The sequence below is a fragment of the Morone saxatilis genome, unplaced genomic scaffold (assembly GCF_004916995.1).
Source record: "Morone saxatilis isolate NCDOM2014 unplaced genomic scaffold, NCSU_SB_2.0 Contig24, whole genome shotgun sequence".
NCBI lineage: Eukaryota > Metazoa > Chordata > Actinopteri > Moronidae > Morone > Morone saxatilis.
The window spans coordinates 14,143,391-14,154,749 of NW_023339807.1; the positions used below are offsets into that span (position 1 = coordinate 14,143,391).

The following is an 11,359-nucleotide window of genomic DNA, read 5'->3' on the forward strand; positions in this document are numbered from 1 at the left end:
GGACTGAGAGTGAGCTAAATACATTTTGTTAATGGTGTAAAACACTCCTACTGTGGAACATGTGTGAGTTAAGCGACAAATGTGACCTCGGCAGAGGAATATTTTCCATTTTAAAGTTCCAGTTCAAAATATGTATCCGTGGTAGAGTTCCTACTCTTTACTTTTACCGGCCTGGGGGAAGTATGCACTTTTTCTTACACATTCTGCTACTTCAAAATGGAGGAACACTGACTTTGTGGTAATGCATTTTCTACATTTGGTGAAGAAATAATTGTTGACATGAATGCTACTGGCTATCTTGAGTCCATTTACTTTGCAAACAAAGGGGAACATTTAAGTGACTGTGAACATCTGTATATTGTAACCAATGCACATCAGGCAACTTTTTCCAAAACTAGCTCTAAAATGTTTTGAATAATTCACTCCCAAGGAATACAGTGTGCTGGTGTATTATGCCATTGTTAAAGTATTGCTAATTCATCATGGGTGAATTGTATCATTTGTGGAAGGAGGCCATGGTTTCTGTCAGGCAGCCTGATGAAGACAGAAGAAGGTGACTCTTGGATGACCCTATACTGCAAACCACACCTATTTTGGCATCTCTCCTGTCTTTTCCTTCTATTCCCCCTCCTTTCCTCTCCTCTCTTCTCCTCTCCTCTCCTGTCCTCTCCTCTACTCAGAGCCAGCTGGAAATAATCCAGTCATGACCAACTGGTCCATTACCACTAACCGACTCCAATTATGACTCTCTATAAGAGATGTCTTTTACTGCAATATCACACTGGTCGACTGTTTCTCTGAAGGGTAAGGAGATGAATGTCCTCTTAATCTTTATGACAATTACATTCTTTTCTGTTTTACACACATGGCTACATTGTAAACTACCAATGAATGGATAATGGTTTGGCTGCGTAATAGATGCTTCTCTAATAGTCAAGTATTTATATCTGTTATGTACAGTAGGTAGTAACAAGGCTGCCGAGACGGTATTTTCATAACAGTAAAAGAAAAACATTTTACCTGGGGTCACGGAGGGGACCAATAGGACCACTGCAGCAGGAAATGTAAGCATGACTGCCATGTTAGTGCAATGAACCAGAAATCCCACAAGTTCACTGAATGAACCCTGGGCAGAAAGAGAGAGGCAGAGAGGGACAGCAAGAGTTTTTACATTAAATCTTAAAAACAGCAAGTTGTCCTATTTTAAACCGCTGGCATCCGACTAATTGCCTTGATTGTGTTTGCAGATTTTTAACTGCTTTTAAACTTATTCTAAAAAAAAGCAGTGAAAATAATACAGCTAAACATGAAAGTTTTAAGCATTTCTTTTGCTCTGCTTTTGAACAGAAAGACATTTTAGTTAGGGTGGCCTATTAAAGTTTTTAAAAGCTCATGATGTTCCATATTCATGCCAAACAGACAGAGCATAACTGAATATGCCCTAAATGGAGATGGTGAAACGAATTTCTCATTTCACCGTTTAACATTTGCAGATGCAATTGGGGAGGGTCAGCAAGTCAGTCAGTTTTAGAGAACAGTTTTAGAAAAATAATCCCTCATGGGAGTTGGGAAAGTGCTCTGAATTCAACAGTTCAGTTAAAAAAAATAAAATACACAGTGCTCTGATGTGTAAGTGCAAGCAGGGTTTCTCCACTCACCTTTGACAGCTGCCTTTCTGTGTAGAGAGCCACCAGAATGAACACGTTGGACACTGTCAAAACGCAATGAGAGATTTATGTCAGTTCCTCCAAAACATAGACCATATTACATTTTTACTTACAGTATGAATATGATTCTCATAAAACAAAAATATTTCTTTATACGCCTATAAGTCATTCTCTAATTAATGAAATGAAAGGAAAACACTATTAGGTCTCATTACTGGTATGAAATGTGAGAGGTGAGATGCAGGGGAAGTATAGAGACAAAATATTTGAAGAACCAAATATCAAGTTCCTGAGGCAACTGTAATTACAATATGTTGTACATTGTTGCTGTTTGGTTCAGGCAGATTATTTTGTCAATACCCAGTTAGTTCTAAATGGCCTTATTAGTCGGAGACTTAAAGTAAACCAATAAAGGAACACATGATCATTCAAGTGAAGTGAAAACACAACCAAACCAACCATCTTACCAAACTGGATACAAGACAAGCTTTTCACATGAACATAGAACAGGCAGAATTTTTACTGAGCACGTCAGAAGAGAGTGAATTTTGCCTCTACCATCTATACAAAAGACTGGGACACAAAAGGATTCTAATTTTTTAGTCATGAACTTTAATAATAAAATGCTTTTCAAGTGCCTTTTTAGCAAGACCCTGTTCTATCACATAAAACACACACACACACACACAGTCACAGACTTTCCCATGATTACACAGCAACACCTGATGAAAGAAATGAGCCAGCACTAACAGAGCATATGTGTTACACAGCACACACACACCAACTGCTAGACTGTTGAGCAACAGCGCAAGTGTGTGGGTGTGCGTGCACAGGCACATGCATTGTGTATTTCAGTTGTTGCTGTTTTTGTTTATCTGCACAAACATTGTTTTATATTTAGGAAAGGTAATAAGAGAGAACTTGATTTGTATTTAACATCTACAATATTCACAGTTAGAGAAATGTGCAAATATTGGGACATGTTTGAGCCAAAAATAGTTTTTAGTTTTTTTAAACGTTTATTATGCATCAATTGTTACCACTAAGCCTGATTCTGTGTGGAGCAAATGAGGCTAAAATGTATGTAGATTTTTCCTTTTTATTTCGTGGGAGTGTGAGTTTAAACTGCAGGGTAACTGCTAAATGAACTTAAGGAAACCACTGGTATGTAGATTGCTCATTACCCTGACTAGTCTAGGCTGAGCCACACTGATGGCACATAATTGCAGCAATTGTTCCATTTTAAGACCCTAATCAGTGCATTAGCATGTCAATCCATCTAATCTAGAGCGAACAGATGTGTTAACTGTCAGACATTTTGATTACTGGGTCTTATCATCCTGTCATCAATGCAACTATCCATCAGCAATGCCATCCCAAATCAATTAGTTAAACGCTTCGCTCACATGCTTGTTTTTGACCTTGTGGTGAACTTTGTACTGTGAAGAGACAAGAAGGTTCTAAGAAGGAACAAATGCCTTACAGGCGAAACTCTTTTTCATGTGACGATGACGTTAACTTGCTGTATGGACAGTGAAAACTATTTCATTTATCCTGTCATAATTTGCAGTTACTTAGAAGCAGGCATCATGTCACCAGGTTTCTGCATAGATGCTCCTTATAGTTATATGAGTATGTATTAAGACAAATGTCACACTTTTATCTTATCTACTATCTGTACAACTGAGATTTTCATGTGATTTATTTAATCATAAAATATTATGATATTCTAAAAGAATAATTCATTTCACCATTTTTGCTCCACTGATAAAAGGTTCAGAAGTTGAGACATTTAACCAAAATAAATACTAAATTCTGACGGTGGATTTTCTGTTCTTCATCCTACGTCAAGAGTCTATCCCATCCGAGGAGCACAGATCTCAGGAAATGCATATAATGCTGCTAATGTTCTTTTTTAAATCCCCTTTGGAGACAGACCTGTTGAGCATCTTTGACAAACAGAACACCATTTAGCACCTGTAAACCACGTAACACTTTCATCAGGCATCTACAGAGCTAGAGGTAATGTTACCATAAATTGTAGACTTCTCATTTACTCTGTACTGGTGTATTTGTGTGTGTGTGTGTGTGTTTGTGTATAAGTTGCTGCAGTGACTCTATAAGTATTGAATGCACCTTGGGAATGAGCTGCTTTACTGCCCATGCTAGTGTAAACAGACTCCCGTTCTCACCTGTCTCTTAAGCACTGTCAGTGCAGTCGTTTACCTCGACTCATCCATCTCTCCCTCCCTCCCTCTTCTCTTGCCCTGTGTCGATGCAGTACTTTACATCATCTTCCTTCCCCACTCCTTTACTCTCCCTCTTTTCCAACTTGCCTCTAGTCCTGCTTCCTCTCCCTCTTCCCAACCCTTTCTACAGACCTCCCATCACTTCACTTTCTCATCCATTTAATGCTTCCCTCGACTCAACTCTGTCTCCTCCTTTGCTCCCTATTCTCTCACTCGTTTCCTATTTCTGCAGCACAGCACCAGTGTGCAGTATATAGGGCAGGTGATTGTCCCTCTAGAGACACAGTGAGCTGCACCACTGCAGACTCTTACTGCGATATACCATAAAAATAAATATTGAAAAAACTTTGAGTACAGACTCCAATGTGGGAGGCTTTGGGGGTTTAGGAGTGATTCTAGTTTTGGTTCTATCCATATTTTTTCATCCCATTCTTAAAAACAGGGTTCTTTTCAAGCTCATTTAAACAAAAGTGACATTTTTATATGATTTTCTACCCTTGATAAAATGATAAACTTGATCTTAATCACAGGAATTATGCTGTGTTTAATTATGTGACTGTCTGCGATTGTGTTGTTGCAGGTCACTTATTGGATAGACGAGAACTTCACCTACCAATCACCAGGCATGCTGCTGGCCAGCTGTAGGGATCATTCAGAAACAAGGAAATCACCTGAATAGGGTCCACCAGAATACCGTACCTGGCAAACAAAACAAAAAGAAAAGGGAAGGAAAGAAATGGCAGATTAAAAGAATAGAAATGAATTAATTAAACTGCAATTGCAGGAATACAGAAATAAATTCAATGAATGCAGTGAATGTTCCCCCAATAAAAATATAGAGAGATCTTCACTCCAGTAGCCTATGTCTATTAGAGATGTAAAAATGGCTGTGATGAAAAAGATATATTGTCCGAATAAAGCACTGATGAGACGTTCAAGGATTAGGTAGAAGTTTGTGAAATTTCTGAGAACCTGGTACGTGTGTTTAATATCTTTCACAGTTAACATCATTGGAATCTTCTCCATTTAAAAATGACATACTGAGTACAGGCATACGGAAAGCCTCTTGAAATATCACGTAATATCAAGTATTTATTGGTAATGTGAAGCATACAGGAATAAGAAAAGAGTACTTACTCACCTTAACAAGTTCTCTAAGAAGAGGCGAGCATTACTTAGTACCTGTAACACAAAGCAAGAGTTAAAGATCCGACTGTCTCATGTAAGTATTTCCGTTTGTGTCTATATGTATGTTTCTTTCATTATTATTATTCATATTGTCATGTCTCCTTCTGTTGCTCCCCTTCTTTCCTACCTCTCCATATATCTCATCTCTTTCATATGCTCAAACTATTTCCCCTCCTCTCGTTCTCCTCCTCCCCACATTATTTTTTTTATCTCTCCTCCTCACTCTTCCTCTTTCAAAATGGATTGTAATATCTCATTACCCAGCACAAAGGCTCTATGCCTGGGGATGGGACAGAAGTTCAGTGGGAATGAAGGAAAACCTCCTGTGATGAACACAACGATCTGTGTTCAAAGCCTGGATTAACAGAAGGCTTCACTAGGCTTCTCTTCCTTAATATTCACTTCTCCCCAGCACGGTCGAGGAAGAGCTGCAAAAGCTGTTGAGCTTGACATAAACTTGTTAATCATATTAAATTATTTGACTGTTTTTACACATATATTTGATATTTTGAGAAAATGCTAATTCAACAACAAAAGGGTTTTGAAGCAACTGCATAACTCAATAATAAATAGAGTGATAACTCATGATTTTCTTCATTATTTCATGAAACATACACATAATTTGCCTGCACTGTAACATGTTTGATTTAAACCATCAGATACAACCACTTGCTAAGAGTTTTTTTGCAGTGTGGTTAAGTTGGAAGGAAATCAGATCTGTTAGAGAATCAGACACGATGAGTCTCTTTGAGTATTTATAGAACATTTATAGACTTTAGACCGATTCTTCCCTAATCAGTCTGTGCCAGTGGATTATCTACTTTCTCATTCTGTTTCATAGTGGGTTCTATGAAAGACTCAATGAGCACAAACTGGATATTAACTGAATTACAACAATGCTACTTCACATCAGTGCACATTTGGCAAACTTGTAGTTTGCTTTCACGTATTATAAATAATGCATCAATGCACTGTTAGGTTTAAAAAATACTTTTATTCTCTAGCGTTTGAATCCTCCTGATGTGGCTGATTGCTGTTTTTTGTCTGGTGTGCCTATGCCTCTGTGTTTGTTATCTGTGAATGGATTTTATGTCAACACTTAGTTTTTAACTAACTGTCTCTTTAATTATGGTCTCCTCTACCTGCTCTGGTTTGTACAGCACTTTGGTCAGCAAGGGTTGTTTTTAAATGTGCCTTATAAATCAATTTAATTTTAATAATCTGCAAAAACTAAAGACAAAGAAACTGCAAAATGTATGATACAAAAAGGCACCAGGATATATATATATAGGAAGACAGCACTGATTTCAGGATTTTAGGTTTTGATAAAATGAATGTATTTGAAAATGCTGTTGCATTAGTGAAATCACTATTTCATGGACATTTCTTTGGTGTTGTATGTACAGTATGTTTATTTGTGAGTGTGCAAACTTTTGTCTTACCAGCATAACCACACACCAGTTGAGGACTCCTCTGTAGTTACTGTAACCACTGGCTGAACTCAGCAGGGACTGCTGTGTCTTATGACAGCTACAGAAACAAATTAGATGGCTAAATTGGTTAAGAAATCAAGAACATCACAAGCTTAAGATGCTTTCATTTTTATTTGACTGTATGATCATATTGATTTCACAACAAATGGTGGATATTAGGTCTTATTATGATATTTAGTATATGTCTTTCTATAAACCTACACACTGATTTGCTATGTTTTAGTGAAGGCAATAAGAGAGAAGATAATACAAAAAATACTGTGGCAGGTTAAAGATGAAATTGGTCTAATTTTCCAAAGATGTGGTTCAGTTGCCACACTTTGTATTATTTCATTTTGTTACAGAAAAATAAAGTACAGTCAACTAATAAAGTTAAAGTAAATTAAAGTTTTTAAACAGTCCACAGGGTATAGTTTGGTATTATATAACTGACTCAGGAAATTAACCCACAATTCACCTTTGTTTATGGGGCCCCTATAAGATACGCCCTTGACAATGAAACAGCCCACATTGTAGTGACACATATTGACACACAGACACATACATATTCCTAGCCATACACATAAAGTGCTAGACTCAGCAGCATAAAAAATGTGAACCACAGTATGAATGAAGAGGGGACAACAGAAACATAAAATCTACATGGCTTTTTCAGGACAAGTCCCCAAACTACCCTGGCTGTGACACACCGCCAGCCGTTAACCCCTCTCTGACCGCCACACATTGGAACCAGCTAACGTTCGTTCCGGGCTACTAACACGCTAATGTAATGGCATTACCAAAAGGAACGTTAAATGGAACGTTAAATCGAACGTTAGCATATTTGGTCACAAAACAAACTAAACTTTCCTCAAACGGAACCAACAGTTTGGTAACTTCAATATGTTGTAACCATTGACAGTATGGTTGGAACTCACCTCAGTCGGTCACTTATTTCATTCCTGCGTTTCTTTTTCTCACTCTTTGATTTAGACCTTACTGTCTCCAGTGAACGCTCTCGTTTTCCCTGACCACCATCCCTGCTAAACTCAGCGGCCACTGAGTTCTGACACACCGCTGCGGACCTCCCGTCCATCGGCAGCAAACTCGCACTTCTCCCCGCCGCCAAAGTCGCCCTCCTCCTGCGAGTTAAGGCCCTGGCAGCGTCCGAGTCACCCATGATGACAGAGGGAAAAAAAAAAACGTCTTCAAGTTTAGCTGCTTCTGCAGTTTACTTCTGATAGTAGCATGCCTGTTGCTACTAGCGTAGTAGGCGAGGAGAGGGAAGTAAGCGGAAACAATCCGTCCGGAGCTCAGATTTCACCACAGTGCAGTTGACAGGGAGGTAGGAGTGTGTTCATGACGCCACATCATGAAGCTCCCAGCAGCCTGGGAACTGTTACACACTGTTACCGACAGGTGAGTCAATACCTGAGGGTGTGTTCAAGGAAACGCGCTTCATGCAAGCCTGGGCTCCTTCCAGAATAACAAAAGCGTTGTTTTGAACCCATGCTATCTCTTTGTGCATCTGATGCGTGAGGGGTGCCAGCAGGATATAACAGAACACAATTGTTTAGAATGTTATCTCATGGTCCATTTAGTGAGCTGTTTTGGAGCTTTCTGTCATGTCACAAGATCATCGTGGAGTTTGCTCAGTTGTCAGACACGTCTTAGTTAAAAGCTGAAGAAACATCCACAAATAAAACTCAGGCATGTTTTAAAGGATGCATAAGATGTTTAGTTGTGCTGGTAAACATGGTTAGCAGTGCACCAGCTGCACCTCTGAGACTTCAGAAAGCAAAGTGAAGTGGGTCTAAGTGCCTGGCCACAGAGGGAGTTTAAACTCGCTCCATGTCGTTCATTAGCTTTTTTGGCACAGGCTCAGTGGCTTTCCATGATTTGGGCATTATCCATGTGTTGAACAAGCACTAACAACCTTGTCAAGACTCCTTTTAATCAGGGGGACACAGTGTGTAATGGCATGTGCCTTTAGTCTGTCTGGAGTCTGGACCAGTGGCCTTTTTTGGCTCAGTAAGCTGAACAGTGGGAGTAAGTGTGTATCACAACAGTGCAAGTAAGTAGATAACACAACAGTTGGTCCTATAAATGGCCCCCTACGATTAAATAACCTCTCAAAAGCACCATAAAGACAACAGAGGCTGATTAAGTGCAGCTAAAGCTGATGGATGTTAAGCTACTTCAAGGATTCAAGGATATTTTATCGTCATTTACAACGTAGGGTTATATAATGAAATTCAGATATAGTTACCTTTATGCTACTTGTCAAACAAAATAAAAATGTATTGATAAGTCATTAAAAAATTCATAATTTGTGTGATGATGTGCTGAGGACAAATTTAGCAGAATTTACTTACATCTTAAACGGATAAAATGTCACAATGAAGAGCTGAGCTTGACAAGTTTTACAATGTTAGGCAGTGGCTACAGTAATAGGTAAATCCCATCTGATTTAGGAAACAACGTTCCTTTCGTCTTCCCTGCCTTTCCTCTGGTTCCACCCTCTGAACCTACAAAACATCTTTTACTGGTGCAGATGTGAGAAAAGCAACGTTTCTGTTTTTCATCCATCCATAGTTTTGTGGTGTGTAATGAGCATTACAGCCTCCCTGGTCTACTGTAGTGACTAATAAGGACTGTTAGTCTTGTGAAAGATACAGATCTCTGTTGACCAATGGCCAAAGTACCTTAACAGTCCAATTTTAGGGATTATTAATTTTCTGTAATGGTATGGGTACTATCTTCCCTGAGACTGTGGCAAACGGGATAATTACATTGCTTCCCATAAGTCTTTTCTTCTGTGTAGCAGCCAAAATAGTGTTTAAAAGCTTTCATTTAATGAGAATGCCCTTTCTGTCTATTGTAGTTATGTGTGCTTATCCATACTGTGGTGGGAACTGATCAGTGGCATTGATCCAGTTTTATCAGTCCTTACTGTCTATAAGGTTGTCTTTTAGAGTAATGAGCCTGTCTGCAGTTGTTGGGATGAAAGACCTTGGGGAGGGATCAATAGGAAACTTATCACTAATTGTTTTAACTCTTGCTGAACTACATTTCCCTTTGTTTCCCCCAAACCATTAAAATATATTAAGCTCCATATAAAGTTGCCCTTTCGACTCTCCTCTTGCTTCTCTTGTCTTTTGTTTGTGTAAAATGTTTAAAAGCTGGTCTGCTGTTTGATTATGAGGGACAAAATCAACATAGTTCCTCCAGATTCAAAGTTTTGGCATTTGGCTGCCATCTTTTTCTAACAAATTGTAATAACCTTCCTCAGGCAGGCTGTGCAGAAGAGATGTCTCAGCCACAACGGTGCAACAATTTCAACAGCCATTATCAGCCTGCTCTACGAACCAGTAGAGGGAGTCCAAGACTTGAATCTTGTTCCTTTTCTTTTGGTGAGTCATTCCATTGTGTTGTGTCTTCTCTTAAGGGTGAAACACCTTGAGTCAATATCTGTTTCACGCCCTGATGATAAGTCAAAACATTTGTTCTTAGCAGAAAATGCATTCATGAATAAATACATGCCAGCAATATAACTTTCATGTTTTGATGAGCAGTTAAGATGTTTTCTGCTGGACATTGGCAAATTCAGAGAGTTGGAAAAATTAACCTGAGATGAACTTGGGCTCAATGCCGTCTCTTTTCCTATAGCATACTGTTGAAGTTGCTCTGTTGCGTGCAAGTCTGTTAATGCTCCACAGATCAAGTTATTTTTGATAACATCTAGCCATTTAAAATTTAGAGAATAAGAGGTTTTGTCTATATATTATTCATACTTTCTGTAGGGCCACAAAAACTGAAGCTTTCTACTAGCTCTCTGTCTGAGCTGTGAGAGGAAGTAGGAGCACGACAAATTTCTCTTTTCACATGTCTCTGTGTTTCTTCCTGCCTCCTGCTATAGAAACATGACCTTTGAATTACCCTTTCCCTATTTAATACCCCTGTTTTACCTCACTTGTCTGCCTTTATATGTCTGTTTATAACCACTGTATGGCCCAAAAGTATGTGATCACCTGAACATTACATGTGTATGTGACATTTTGAACATCTTATTCCAGAAACACAGGCGTTCATTTGTGGTTATAGCCTCCACTCTTCCTGGATGCTATGGCAGGGCTCTTTGCAGGCCAGTCAAATTCTTCTTCAACATGATGAAAGTCATTTCTTTATTGAGCTTGCTTTGTGCATGGAGGCAGTGTCATGTTGAAGCAGGGAAAGTCATTTCCAGAAACGGTTTGAACGCTGGAAGCACACTGTGGCCCAAAATATCATTGTATGTTGCTACATTAAAATGCCAAAACCATTAAAAAATGCCACAAACAAACAGTTATACGGATCGGCATGTCCACATACTTTTGGCCATATATGTCCCTCTATCTATGAACACTGTTGAATTCACGTTGTTGCATCTGTCAGTGGGTTAAAATGTTTAAATCAAGCTGCTTAACCATGCTGGCACTAGCTCAAGGCTAGGTGGGAAAGGAAGAGAGAGGCTGTGTGATTGAAAACATAGATGTAAGGCTATAGATATAGAGACAGAAGATAAATATAGAGACGAGGGAACAAGAGAGAAAGAGCAAGATGGGGGGGATACAAAGAGAGGGAGGGAGATCTCACTTTCTATCTACTGTATATCTCTATCTCTCTCTCTCCCTCCATCTGGAGAGGCAGAGGGAGCGAGAGATAGTGTTTGCCCTTGCAGGTTGTAATGAAGCTGTGGAAGGATAGATGACTCACTTTAGGCAGAAGAGAAATACACACTCCA

General features: G+C 39.0%; 1 protein-coding gene across 1 annotated transcript in view; it reads right to left on the reverse strand.

Moving 5' to 3' along the window:
• The window catches only part of dgat1b (diacylglycerol O-acyltransferase 1b), a gene marked incomplete in the record, with an annotated part of 15,045 nt that extends 7,104 nt beyond the window's left edge, over positions 1–7,941 (reverse strand). Inside the window, 6 exon segments of the mRNA XM_035672973.1 lie at positions 1,021–1,126; positions 1,659–1,711; positions 4,530–4,615; positions 5,058–5,098; positions 6,547–6,634; positions 7,515–7,941. Coding sequence (XP_035528866.1) covers positions 1,021–1,126; positions 1,659–1,711; positions 4,530–4,615; positions 5,058–5,098; positions 6,547–6,634; positions 7,515–7,756 — 616 coding nt within the window.
• Positions 7,942–11,359: the final 3,418 nt, after the last annotated feature.